We start from the raw sequence: 14,901 nt of genomic DNA, 5'->3' as shown, positions 1-14,901 counted from the left end.
CAATCTAAAACCAGAGCTGGAAGACAAGGCTTCTTCATTATAAGTAGGTGAATGTGTTATTTAAAAATACTGTTTTGAAGCTAATTCAGCAGTAGAATGAATAGATTTATAAGGGCTGCAAAAATATGAAAACTTTAAATCGGCTTTCAAAACTATCTCAGCATGCACAACTTAATGCCATCAGAATATAGAAATGAAATCAGTCACTGGGCCAAGGCCTTTGGCAAATCCGTATGGAAGAGACTCAAACTCATAGAAGGAGAAGGGGTTATGGAGCATAATGAAGAAACTACATTTTAAGAAGCAAATGAATTGAAACAACCTGTTACGAACATAATTGCTTTAAAGACCCCACAGCAAACATCAGCAGAATTGGTTTGTAATTTACCACGTCCTTCACTTTGAACATGCTCCCTAAAGGTTTGTGTGAAAGTCATGACACCTACAAGAACAATTTTTTCCAGACTGACTATCCATGATTAATGTCTCCCTTTACTGCTTTTGACCAAACTAATTCCTTTTGCTAGGAAAGGAAAGAAGCCTTCAGTTTGCTTGTCATGAAGTGAGAGCACCAGAGATCGTGTTTTAATTTAAATCCCTCTCAGAAATGTTTGGGTAAACTCTGAAAAAAGAATACTGCTAATGTGACTGAAGAATTTCAGCAGTCAGTCAATTAAGTATTGTGGCAAAGGTTTCTAATTACACTACTGAAGTCACAATCTTATCTTGGGAATATCTTGTACTGAACTGAGGCTATATCAGTCAGTAATGACTCTTCTAACTGTATCAGTCAGTGATAAAGATTCCAACTAAATGAAGCGAGCCTGATTACTTTAATTTGGTTCTTTGCAGTGGCAGGAATATATATAGCACAAGGTGGCTTATTCTTGAGAGGAAAAAACACTCAAGTTGTAGAACAGTTTCAAGAGCTTCTTAAGGTTCATTGTATCAACTCTGCAGAGATTTCTGTACACTGTTAGATCAAATTGCAAAAACTTGAAAACCAAACCTATGTTTTCATTTCTTTAGCTATATGCTTTGATAAATACATTATCTGCGCGCACACACGTACACACATACGAGTGCTTTTTTTCTAAAAAAATTTTTAGGGGTACTCTCACTTTCCTACTCATATTGAAATACTGCCTTTCAATGAGGCCAAACTTAGATTCATAAAATGTTTAGGGGTACCCCTGCATACCCCCAGAAAAAAGCACTAAATATAGTATAAATACATGGCTCACTTTGTCTTTTACGAGGTAAACACAAATGTGATATTGTATACAATGAAAAATGATGGCAGTTAGTTTGTTCACAGAGAATATCATAATGATGTCATATCATAGAACTGTAGAGTTGGAAGGGACTCCAAGGGCCATATAGTCCAACCCCCTACAATGCCGGAGTCTCGACTAAAACATCTATGGCAGATGGCTATCCAAGCTCTGCTTTAAAACTTCCAAGGAAAGAGGTTATGCTGCAGAGCAGGAAAAAAAATTTGAGGGAAGGGAACATGACACTTTTTTCTTTTTCACCCTCCTGAAGCCTCTTCTTACTCTTCTATCATGATAAAAGTGCTCAGATTCAGGTCTGCAATAGATGTTTTATCTCTGACTCAGATATTAGTAAAAGCCAATCATATTTAATTATGACATAGTCCCTCATCACCTTTGTTTCTAAACTGCCTGTCAGGTAAAAATTGTTCTGTTCATCAGTTGGAGAAGCAAGATAAATTGAAGGAAGAGTCACACTTCCCTCAGGCGTACTCAAGAGTAACATCCTGGATTCTGTTTTGATATTTGATGCCCTCCAGATGGTTTGGGCTATAACTGCGCTGGCTAGAGCTGATGGGAATTCCTTTTGGAAATTTACCTTACACACTGGGCCCAGCAGGATAATGTTAACTGGACATGAAAATTATGGTAAGTTGACAGGCACACACCAGCAACAGAATCATGTGATCTAAATTTGACCAATTGCACTTACATATGGGAATATGAAGGCATTTCATTACCACTGGTGTGAGAGACTGTGGCCACATTCACATCATATGGTACCCACTTTAAACAATTATGGTTTCCTCTAGAGAATTATGGGAACTATTTTTTGTTAAGGGGGCTGAGAGTTGTTAGGAGGCCCTATTCCCCTCCCAGAGCAATAATTTTCAGAGTGGTTTACCAGTCAATCAATCTTCACTAGGAACTCTAGGAAAGTGCAGCTCCATCCATGGTAGGCAACTGACCAATTTCTCAGACGTGGGGGACCACTCACCCACAATGCTCCTGTCTTGTTAGGATCCAAGCTTAGCTTGTTTTTCCTCATTGAGCTCACAACTGTGCCCAGGCACCAGTCCAGGGACTGCACAGTCTCTCTCAGTTCAGATGTTACGGAGAAACAGAGCATACTGATGGCACCTTATTCCCAAACTCCTAATGACCGCTTCCAGAAGCTTTATATAGATATTAAAAAGCACTGGTATTATCCTCTGCAGCAGCCCATAACACAACCCCCAGGGAGCTGAAAAGCACTATCCCAATACTACTGTTTGCCTTTGGTCCTGGACATAGGAACCACTGTAACACAGTGTTCCCATTCCCCACTCTGTTATGACACAGCCCTACATAGTGTCCTAGACTGACCATCTAGCAGTCAGAGCACCTATCTCTGGTCATTTATGTATCTTACCGCATTTCTCACAGAGTGTTTCATTGAAACTAATTAATATATAGATTTACCTCGCAGTCTATATCTGTGTTGGACTTGAAATTGTTTCATCTGTTTTTGTTTGTTGATGTTTTTATTATTGCTAGCTTCAAAATGTTTCATGGGAAGTAATACCTTAATGGAACAAATGATAAATAAATTAAGAGAGCTTTGATTTTCTGACCTTTATTCAACAAATGTGGTGGTCTTAAACATATTGTACAACTTGTTACTACCCCAAACCACAATGCATGTCTTCTGAGACAGGCTCCCGGGCAAGTCACATGACCCATGCCTCATCCCCCCCCCCGGTATTCTTTTCAGGGCAAGAGCATAGCACAAGAAAGGATGAGATTGAGGCACCAAATATGGCTGCTGAGAACTTGCATGAAAAAAAACGGGATAACCCGTTTCCCCCCAGGGCACTTAGAAGGTATGCTTATATCCCCTCCCCTCGTATAAGAATCTCATTAATCTTTTTGAGGTTGGACTTTATGCACAATACTCTACAACAAATTCCAAGGAGCTCTAATCTTTTCATTCCTTTACCACAGTTGTTATGCCAGCAATGGAAAGAAAGCTATGCTGGATCATATCCTTGGGATTCCTGTGTAAATGTGCATGGCCAGAGAGATGGCATAAGATTTATCTTTAAAGACAGCAGATATGTATCTTTTACCACTGTCTGCTTTTCATATAACTGTGTTGGTTTCCATTGTAGTTTATCCAAGCAAGGAAAGGCCTCTGCCTTTGTAATCTATGATAGCCCGACAGTAAAACCCAAGTGTGTACGCTGCTTGCATTCCCCACAATAATTCTTCCATTATTAACAGTGCTACTGGTAAAGCTTCAAAGAATTTAAGGATCACTTTTCAGAGTCTCAGTCAGTTTATTTGGACATAAAAGAAGAGTTTTGCAGAAAAAGACATGGTGATAAATGAAATGGCAAGCCTTCATAAAGCATGTTTATGAAGGTAGCACCAGTTCTGCTGCCTAGAAATGGATGTACAAAAGAGGGATGGTTGAAAACTATATATTTTAAAGAGCAAAGGTAAATTATGTCAGTATCTTTGCAAAGAAAATTAATGACTTTGGGGGCATTGATGCAAATTATATAGCAAGTGCAATAGTCATTTGAAAACTGCACACTAGTAAGTAAAGGGCTGCACACATATCTTAACAATGGTAGTGAACAGGTATTCTTCTCCTCCCTAGAAACTGAGGAAATGTAAAGTAGAGAATAAGCTGTTAAGTAAATTTAAATGTAGTTGAAATAGGCCATTAGAGTGTTTTCAAAAATACACGTTAGTAGAACAACTAAAAAGCAGTGCAGCAGGGCAAGCCTTATAGACAAAAATATATAAATATGGAAGGAAGCTCATGTGAACTCTGTTTAATTATTGCTGTTTATTTCACTTACCAATATGATTTCTCTCCCTTTTATAGAAGTGCTATTAGAACAGGAATTACTACCCACAGGGCTATACAGTGAAAAGTTGGTGGCTCACAAGGAGTCATGAGGAGATGAGATACCCTTTGGTTTGGAAATACCCTTTTGATGATACTGTTAGGTTCTGACTGCTGAGGTTTGAGGCAAGGTGATTACAAAGCTGCTCATTCATCCCCAAACTTCTTGGTGTGTGTGTGTGGGGGGGTATTTTTTATTTTTTCTGCCCAATAGTGTTGCGGGGAGGGGAGGGTGGGGGTGAAGAGGAAATTGGGATGAAGGGACTCACAACCCAGGATATTTTAAGCCAGAGGTGAGGAACCTGAGCTTTCCATCTGTTGCTGAATTATAGCCGTCATCATCCCTGACCACTGACAATGCTGGTAGAGGCTGATGGGAATCCAATAGCAACCAGAGGCTCATAGATTTTGCACCTCTGCAAAAAGGGTTTTGCACCTGATAGAATCCTTGTAAAACAAATTAGGATTAGAAGAAGTGCTTTCCCACTGATCCTAATTGATTTGAAGCCCTTTTGATAATTTGGGCAGGATTCGCCAAACCAGTCCCGTAAGTGAAAGTCCTGCACAAGGACATTTGCTTCTGCAAGGAGCTTTCCTCCCTCTCTTCCCCCTATGCCAGCTGAAATTGGTTTGGCAGAGGGTTGGGAGAACTTCCAGAACATTGCGCAGGGGGAGGAAGCATGGTTCCATTTGGCCAGCTGGAATGCTTCCACAGACAGAACAAGTAGAAGATGCCAAATTCCACCCTTTTAGCCAATGTGTCTCCTGGACAGCAATGAGCATGCTCAAACCTTGTCATGCCAGTTGTTGTTGTTGTTGTTGCATCTAGGGTTCTCCTTGGCATGCAGATACACCAGGTCATCATGCAGCCACCACACTGATTAAATACCTACATAAAGCTTTAAATTACTGGTAAGTGTGAATTTGATTTTAAGTTCTGAAGGTTTGGTTTTCTATTGGACATACATATTGATCATTGTAGATGTCAACTTAATAAAACCAAAATGAAGCCATACTTGTCAGTCTGTATACAACTGTTTTCCTATGCAACTGGCACAAAAACAATAGGGAGGCCTGGGGGACAAGAACTGAATATTCTCTCTTTAGTAATTCCAATACCAATTCTATATGGATCAAATTCTATATGGTCATTCATATAAGAATATTTAAATACCTTACATTTGTACCTATCAAACTAGCTGGAGAGATACATTTTGTGAAATTAAATTCATGAGACATGTATCAATATGTATATATTGATATTTTAAAAATCTGAAGTACATTTTTTTTACACAGGTAAACACGGAGATGCTGGGTGCAACCAAATGACTGAAGTCCATGGAAATGTTACCATTGACTTCAATGGGATGACAGCTGCAATTACAGTCATATCCACTGGGTACTCCTCTGTGTACTATTGAAATGAATGGAGTTTACAGAGTTTACACATCAGCAAGCCTCGACTTTCCCACCAGTAATTCCATATTGTAAAACAGAGAAAAAACACAGAACCTCAGGCATGCCTTAAAAAAATTAAGTATATGTCCCAGCATTGTATTAATTTCAGTTAATGCAACACCTTTTCATCTGGATAGCCCCATTAATTTTAACAAAACACCTCCTATTTCATCCTAAAACCATTTCCTCTCCACCGCACAAAATAATAACATGGAAGAATAAATGATCTGAGTAGCTTTAAGTGTTTCTACTGACTCCAGGGGGGGTGTGTGTGTCACAAAACTGACATAAGCTCTAGGTATATCTGATATACAAATAGCACAAACTTACCATCTTGGTCTGTAGTGATTGTGATAGCTGTGAACTGCTTGGGTGAAAAACTTAATTCAGAGACTCCATTCATGGCTTCTATTTCAAAAGTGTAGTTCACATGAGACACAAAATCAAGCACAGTTACTGAGGAATTGATTAGTCCAGTATGTCTTGGAATGAATCGGATACCTCCTCCACATATCTCACACTGGCTGGCATCAGATCCACATTTCTTGCAAATGACACTATATGTGAGGTCTTTTCTTCCTCCTGTGTCACTTGGTGGGCTCCATTCCAACATGAGAGCTGTTTCATTTATGTTAAAAATTACGTTCCTTGGAGCAGAAGGAGGCCCTAAGGAAAAGGGGAAATAGTTTGTCATTAGAACTAGTATATATATATGTGTGCGTTTTAACCCCCAAAGCCCTCTTTCATCATTTACAGAAACAAATTAAATGTGGCAAACATGGTACATTCTTAAAAACAAAACAAAAGCCAGCTACCCTCATATTGTTCTTAAGGAACATGTAAACTGTCCTACAGGAACTCATGCCAAGATCACAAAAGAACATGTTAGACACAAAATCAGGAAACAAAGTCAGATAATATACTAGGAACAGAACTCGAGACAGAGTCAGGATGGGGCTTGTATGGTTAGGATGACAAAATATGCCCACACCATAGAATCTGGTATCTGGATTTTAAACTCTCAGGGCCACAACTATTCTCACCCATTGACTTTTATCTACAAATGCCAACAGGAATAGAAATACAGAGAATTCTACCAATCAGATGTTTGTAGGGGAAACAGATTCAGGGAGTTGAAACTTCCTCCCATTTCTGCTCTTGAAGAATCAGTCTTAAGAATTTTAGCCCTTTCTTTAAAAAAAGACTTTTGTATCAGAGAGGGAGACTATGTGCAGCATCACATCCAGTTATTGACAAAACACCTTTATGCTATCTTGATTTATTTTAGTTTGTGTATGTTATGTATAATTATATTCAGTGTGCACCAGAAAAAATATATGCATGTTAGTTTCTTTCTTTTTCAATTTCCCAATGATTGCTAATAGTTCTGTTTGGTAAAGCAATGTGCAGAGAAACTTGGTCTTATTTTAGGATAAAAATATGATTTATTATGCATTCATATTGCTCTGAACAGGAAAATTGTTATCAATTGTAGTAGGAGTGTTTCAAAGTTTATAACTGTCCGCCTGCAGATACTGAAGATATAGACACCCTTCATACTCAAGGGCCCTCGTGCCAATTTGCATGACGATTAAATAGGTTTTTAATTGCCATTAAATTATGCCATCTAAACTGTGATTTCATGCAAATATTAAGCTGTAATGACATGCAGTGAATCATTTACTAAGATTTAGAACTTGGAACAAAGAGAGACAATTAATTCTAATCCTCAGATTCTGCTAAATTATGTGTCATTGGGATTTTTATGAATGTGGCCTGATTGCTTTGTTATCACTTATAAATTATGCATAGATTATATGTCACATTGGGGGGAAAAAACTGGCAGCCATAACCTTTTTGCAGGCATCTGTGAGCAATACGCTCAGGAATTTCTTCATGCTATATATTTTGTTTAGGCAAGCAAGTATACTGACAGTTTTAAAAGATTAATGTTTTTCACCAACATGCATCAGACATTGTGACTATTCCAGTTTTGCACAGTAAAGGTATAATGATTATACTAATGCCTGTTTAATTTATTTTATAGAAAAGAATAAAATGCTGCCTGGGATCCAGAAAGGTATGTTGAATATACAAAGGGATCTTGGTGTACATTCAAAAATTATTTTGACACTACTTTGTGCTTCAGAAATGGCTTATTGTGTGGAGCTGCTGTTGTAGAAACATGCCAAAGTCGTAGTAAGGATGAAGGATTTGTTATGTCATTATCTAGTCCTTGATCAGTATATCTTTAATATATGCTTTTCTTACTGAATTGCAATCCAGCTTCAACATCCCATTAGCCTATCCCATCATATAAGTAGAATAAAGTGTTGCACCATTCACGAACAAGATAGATTGAAATTGTACTGATGTGCACATGGTAAAATCATAAATTAGAAAGAAGCCAACTGTGGTTTATTTTCTTTTAGAACTATTAATATGTCTTGTTTATAAACAAAATATTAAGCACTGATGACTATTAAGGATCAGAAAGTGATTCAGGAAGGCAAGAGGTATCAGACAATTTGCAAATGTCTCTTTTCCACCCTAATGACCCTTTGCCTCTGCAGCTGTCCTGGAGGTTTAACAGTCCCAAAGGCAGTTAGAACACAGTTCTCATAGTATTTAATTAGAGTATGTGCAACCTAGATTTAAGTGTTCAACAAATTCAGGGTAATAGTAGAAGTTGTTGTTGTTTGCCATTATTGTCATCATAACCATCACCATCACCTCCTGGAACAGGACAACCCATCCTCTTCAGATACCTAGCACTATGGGTTCGGCCAGTTGTCATGGTGCTGAGCATGATTTTTATTTTTTAAATACCACATCTAAACTGGACATTGCTAAGGAGTTATTTTTAGTCCACTTATTCTGTACTGTCAGGCTACGATGACACCTGTGTTTACTTGGGTGTTGTAATGTAATCTCGGAGTGGAGTTGAGAAAGTGCGAGAACATGATAAATATCCTGAAGCAGTTGTAAAGGCAGCTTCCTAAGCTATCTTCCATTACTCATAAATCAAGCTCCTCAGAGCCTGCCAGAATCACCATCCTAAGGCTTATTGGCATGTGGGAAGGGGCTGGTAATGTGGGTCGGGTTTCCTCAGCAATTCATTTGAATGAGCGGGTTGTGAGAGCCATGGCAATATGTATAACTGTTTGAGACTCTTCGCCAGAGTGCTGTAATGGAAGTTCAGTATGACTTTTTACACAGTTAGACTATGTTACTTGCCAGCCAGGACTGCCTTTGGGAGTGGCTGATGGGAATTGGAATAGCTTTATTTTGTTTTAATTGGTCATTTCATCCTGAGCCATAATGTTATAGTCCCATTTTAAACTCTAAGCACTGCAACTATATCTGAGTCTGTAAAAGGGGTCTGGTATTTATTTTTCCAAGGGCATTTTCAGGATAAGGATATATATAGATATGTTGCAGTACATGGAGTGTTTTCATCCATGTACTGCATGGATGAAATGCTCATTTTGTACAAGGGTGTTTCCCCCCTTATACACATTATATATTATGTATACTAGTACCCAGATTTGAAACGTGTGGTCACTCTGTTATTAACACAGTTCTGGTAACATTCTATCTAGTATTGTGGTGGTGTTTTTAAAAGGCACTTTAGATTGAAGAGCATTTTTTGCTTATTTAAAGGAGCACTGGGAATAAATGAAAACCTGATTTGCATTCTTGATTAACGAAAACATGCTCTCATACTTTTAGCTTTTGTGAGAGGAATATAAAATAAGTGCTATTTTTGTCTTCTGAGATAATGAGAGAGACAAGGAAAGAATTTCAAATACCAGTATGATTCACACTTACGGGTACATGCCATAGTTGCTGGATCCTTCTCAGCTCGAAAGTAACCCTTTTCACACTGACACACAGACGTTGCTTCCACAAAGGTTTGGCTGTGTGGAGGGCATTTTGAACACTTTATATTCCCAGCAAATGCTTTGTAGAATCCTGACCTACAAGCTGTAAAAACAGAAGAACAGTTGATTTGATTAAGTATACCTCTTTTTCTAAATGTAAAATTCAGATCCATCATTCAGCCTGACTCTCCCAGTGTGACCTAGAAACAGAACCTAGCTTGAGTTTATACAGACAGCAGCAAGTTTGATTCTCAATGTTTGAGGTCAATAAAGGAAGAAAGCAGGTTCCCTTCAGATAATGAATGTTTATATTTCTCCTTGCTTTCCCCCATATGAATGAATGCCCTATATATGAGCAAGAGAAGTAGGGGCACTATTGTATTCTTTTATTCATTATAATTTAGTTTATAGCCCTATTAAAATGCAAAATACAATCCTTTGTTTAGACAATAAAACCTATAATAATAGAAAACAGCAGAAACAACAACAACAACTACCACACCACCTAGCTTTGTATCTATGCCAATATAAAACCAGCAAAGTAAATTAACTTGATGCAGGAATCTGAAAGCACCAAAAATTAATAATGTGCCCATTAAAATTAAAAGGCTTTGGAGGAAAGAAAAAGATTTTCACTCAGTGCCTAAAAGACCATCACATGGGACTAGAGGTAAAGAAGACCATGTTTCTGTATCATTGGGTGGGGATCATTTCCTACATGTGAAATTCAGATATACAAAGCTCTCTTCCCCCAGTGAATTATGAACTTTTGCTTTCATGATGTGTTTTGCTGCTTTTATTTTTCTATATTATCTGCTCTCTATTTAATTGGAAATGTCAACCACTATACTGTAGTTTGATGATGTTTTCTTAGTACTTTTGATTTTTGCATTAATGAAAACTTTGATCCTGCAGAATATATATGCAGTATGCATTTGTGTGCCACACACACTGAAATGCACTGAAATCCCTATGGGATGAGTATGCATTCATACATCATACACATAACCAACACAGGAATTTGGTAGATCCCATATATGCCACGTGGTCACTGCATATCAGAACGAATCTAAACTATTGATCTTTTGAGTTATCTAGGTACTATAAATTGATGTAGTTCCTGTATGTAATACATACTCACATATGTATTTAAGTAGACTACTATCAGCCATTATCTATGTAACTAGATAAGGAACTGCAAACCAATATGTATGTGATTTGTCTTCTTAGTTGAACAGCAGAGTTGTGTGCATACAGACCTTTAAGTACAAATAAAATTTCATCAGTCAGAAGTTCAAGAGGAGGAAGAGGAGCTCAATTCAGTCTCCCTTGCTTCCTCTTCTATGTCATACAGTTGGTTGATCAATGCAGTGGTGGATCTGGGGCTCTCAAATTTCAGTGGCACCCTGCGCAGCGCTAAAATTTGGCGCCCCTTGCCTCTCTCACTCCATTCTACAGCATTCACACCAGCCTAAAACTGCCTCTGATCAATGTTCAGCTTTTTAAAAAAGGACTACGCGCTCACAACCCTAGCAGCTCTACCTGTGTTCTTTTGGAACAGAAGCCACAAGTCTCTTCTCCTCCAAATAATTCCGATATTAGGGAAGGTGAACAGGTGCGGAAGTGGAACAATGTGATTATGTGCAATAATTTCCTATTGGGGAACTTCATTTCCACTGTGTATACCTCTTAACTTCAGCATATACAGTATTCTTTCTTTCTTTAGTGAATTTTAAAGCCACCCATTAGTTAACAGCAGTTTCATACCCTTAAAAACAGGTACAACCAAATCATTTCAGCCATAGGGGGAATCATTTTAAAGACTGCAACAGAATCACAGATTACATCAAAATCACTAAAAATCCCAGCAAAGCTATAAAATGGTAATAAAACCAGTTATAACAAGCCTGAGCAAACAAAAGTCCTCCACATCATTGAAAGTACTTTAGAATTTTGACCAGGCATTCCTTCCTAGGGAGAGTGTTGGATATTCAAAGGGCCACAATGGCCAAGATTCCCTCTCCAGTCACCATCCACCAAACTTAAGATAGCAGGGTAACCTGGAAGAGGTCCTCAGATGGGACCAGAAGCAGGCCTTCAGATGGCAGACAAGGGGGTTTATGCAGAGTGTGTGAGAAATGACAGGCTTTAATTAGGCAGACTCCAGAACAGAATATAGACTGACAGGACCCCTACGTGCAGTAGCTTTACAGTGTCACCCTATGGAAGCAGCCTCCAAGTAGGAACAGATCCACTGATGTATAGTCTGCCAGTCTCTAATCCAGATGGTTTATCCAGGAGCATGTTGCAACCAAGGTATCAAAAGTCACAAAGCAGAATTATCCAGGTACATTTTTGAGGTGAAAACTGGTCTGAAAGCAGGTTGAAATGGATGCAGATAGTCAGAATCATCTAAGAGTGTCTGAGCTGTACAAACGGCAGCCACTTGAACAAACTGCTCAGGAAGAATATAGTTGTGACCAAGCAATAGTTGTTACAATTCAAATGTTACAAATATATATAAATATATTTTTCCAAGTGTTTAGCCTACAGGGAATCATGTGTGGAATTGATAACCTGATGGGAAGTCGATATAACACAAATAATACATTTGGAAGACTAAGACCATTCACAACAAGGTCAGTCCAAGTAAATTTAGCTAATAATCCAGTTATGCCATCATGCAAGGCAGATAGCGCAGAAGCTTTATGGTTAGTTTTACAAAACTACTAGAAAACCTCAAGGCCATACACAAAATGACACCATCATGGATACTAGATACATTAAAATAAAAATCAGGGCTTTATAGATATTATATGCTAACATGCTGAGAAAGTCCAAACAATCACAGGCTTGGAATAATTGAACGGTGCAGAATGTTGATTGCCAGATTCAAGATGAAAAAAATAAGCAAGTTCTTTTTTACAGGCCAATGCATATGCAATCAGAATCTGAAATAAGCATCTCAGTGCCTATATGCAGTGGTAGTGTATAGCTGATTTTCAGTAGTAATAGCTCACCTATTAATGTCTGCACAAAACAAAAGTTTCCATTAAGATTTTACCAGGCCCATAAGTGCTAGTAATGCTTTTAAAAAACTTGTTTACAAAGTTTTTTCAGTAAGAAGAACAAAAGAAAGATAATTTGAATTTCCAAGAGAGTATATGTAAATTCATACCTGAAAACAACTTATAGCTAAGGTAATACATGTATGTCTTTTAAGTCTTCTTCTTTATGTTTAAATTAATGTTATGTGAAAGATGATTTTGTTGTAAGAGAAACAATTTCAGTCTCTCTCTCTCTTGAAAAGTAGACAATCCTTACACAGAAACTGGTGGAGCTGATTACATAATGGGATGGAATACTATATTTTAATTTCTACCAGTCCGATGCTGCTAGGGCACTGGGGACCCCCAACACCTAGCACTGCAGAACCAAAGGTATTAGTGTAAGGGGTTGTGTTCATTGCTGTTGCCAGGCTGGAGCAAATCTGGACTAACAGCTATGTTACTCTTCCCTCTTACCTCAAGAAGTACACGGACTTGCAAGCAGGGGTTTTACAGCCTTCTTAGAAGGATGGGAAGTAGCCTATATTCCCTCTTACTGACTTTGAAATGAATAAATCCATATTTTCTAGGAATGAAATGCAATAAAGCTTTATCTCTGTAACCCAGTAATATCACCTCACAAAACCTTTTGCCATAAAATGTCATTCAAAGTGACGAATACAGGCTGTTTGTGGAGGTTTACCAAGAATGAGAACCAAGTTATACGAAACCATTTCTGTAGTGTCTAGAAAGTCCTTTCACTCAAACTCCCACTGCTCCTTTGTAAGGAAATCAGCTTTAGCCCGTGTATATATACAGTGATGTGAAATTAATACTTGTCAGAAGCTCTCCTAAATTACCCTCAGGGAATTGTCAGAGATCTCAAGAGATTAAATTGGATTATATCAAGTTTTCATAGCTACAGATATATCTTACCGAAGCTATATTTTTATTTAATTGTTCTTATAAGTTTTAGTGATTCAATTGTGTCTCACTATCTGGAAAACTGTAACAAGTCGTGGGAGCTAGCAAAGTGCCAGAAGTGGTAGGATACTGTGAGAATGAACAGCTTGGCCTTTAAATTCCTTTTCAGTTTGTGCTATGGAACATTTTTCTTTTGGTTCTCTTTTTCTGGAATTCTCTGGGTACAGAGTGCTGAGGAAATGCACCTTTATCTCATTAGATCTGGGCAGCCATTCAGATAGTATGACATTCTACCAAGGCTGCCAACAGGATTTGGGAACCCTCCACTCTACCAGTAAAAGAGGACCCAGATTTGCATATGCTTTGTGTCATATGCAAATTTACATACTCTTCTCTGGGTCAGGTGACAAGCTTCCAAATAAATCAGGGGCTACACAGAACTAATAAACTGCATGACAAACAAAATGTCAACATGTGAAGTTTTTCTTCTTCCTATATTTCCTTACTAGAAAAGGCTTGGGGAAAATCTGCACCGGTTGGTTCTATCATTAAAAATATGTTATAAAAAATGTGACAACAGAGGGTGCTGCAGCAATACGTAGGCAATGGGAAATTGCATTGAGAGTTGTTGTATAACACCTTCAAATTACACCAAGTTTACACAAACTGTAACATGATTATCGCACTGTGGTTTAGTGGCCATTTAAATATGTTCACTAAAGGATAAACCAGCATGGTGTAGTGGTTAAGAGCAGTGAATTTGTAATCTGGTGAACTGGATTTGATTCCCCACTCCTCCACATGCAGCTGCTGGGTGACCTTGGGCTAGTCACACTTCTCTGAAGTCTCTCAGCCTCACTCACCTCACAGAGTGCTTGTTGTGGGAGAGGAAGGGAAAGGAGATTGTTAGCCGCTTTGAGACTCCTTAAGGGGAGTGAAAGGTGGGCTTATCAAGTCCAAACTCCTCCTCCTCCTCCTCCTCTTCTTCTTCAACCCTATGTAACTTGTTGCATTGCTCACAGGCAGCACGGTGTAATGACCTGTAAATCTTATATATTGAAATCTCTTTCCAATGAAATAAATGGAACCCATAAGAGAAGTGCTTAACTTTGACCAGAATGAATTCTTTTAGAAGAGTTTCTAACATTGAGTCTGTTTACCACTATCCCCACCCCTCAAAAAAAAAGTCTATAGCAACTTTTCTGGACTTTCTCAATCTTGTCTTTATTATCTTATAATGAAATTATTTGTTGGAAACTGTACCTTTATTTTTCATTTTTGGTCATGGTGACATGCTCCACAGTTATGCTGGAAACAGGATTTTAAAAAACCACCTCAGAGATGCAATTAGATTGCTTAAAATAACCTTGGATGCATTTGTCATAGAAAAGGTCAGAGAAAATGCCAAACTGGATTCT

At 38.2% G+C, this 14,901-nt stretch overlaps 1 protein-coding gene across 3 annotated transcripts in view; it reads right to left on the bottom strand.

Moving 5' to 3' along the window:
- EPHA6 (EPH receptor A6) overlaps positions 1–14,901 on the bottom strand; it is a 347,761-nt gene that overhangs the window by 172,378 nt on the left and 160,482 nt on the right. For all 3 annotated transcript variants that reach the window (XM_079974767.1, XM_079974768.1, XM_079974769.1), the window contains exons 4-5: positions 9,460–9,615; positions 5,959–6,294 (exon numbers count right to left, since the gene is read on the bottom strand). In XM_079974767.1, coding sequence (XP_079830893.1) covers positions 5,959–6,294; positions 9,460–9,615 — 492 coding nt within the window. The remainder of the gene's footprint in view (positions 1–5,958; positions 6,295–9,459; positions 9,616–14,901) is intronic.

This window comes from Podarcis cretensis (genome assembly GCF_951804945.1).
Source record: "Podarcis cretensis genome assembly, chromosome: 4".
In the NCBI taxonomy this organism is placed as follows: Eukaryota; Metazoa; Chordata; class Lepidosauria; order Squamata; family Lacertidae; genus Podarcis; species Podarcis cretensis.
Note: the sequence above shows the minus strand (reverse complement) of the source record. Positions and strands in the feature narration are given on the sequence as shown.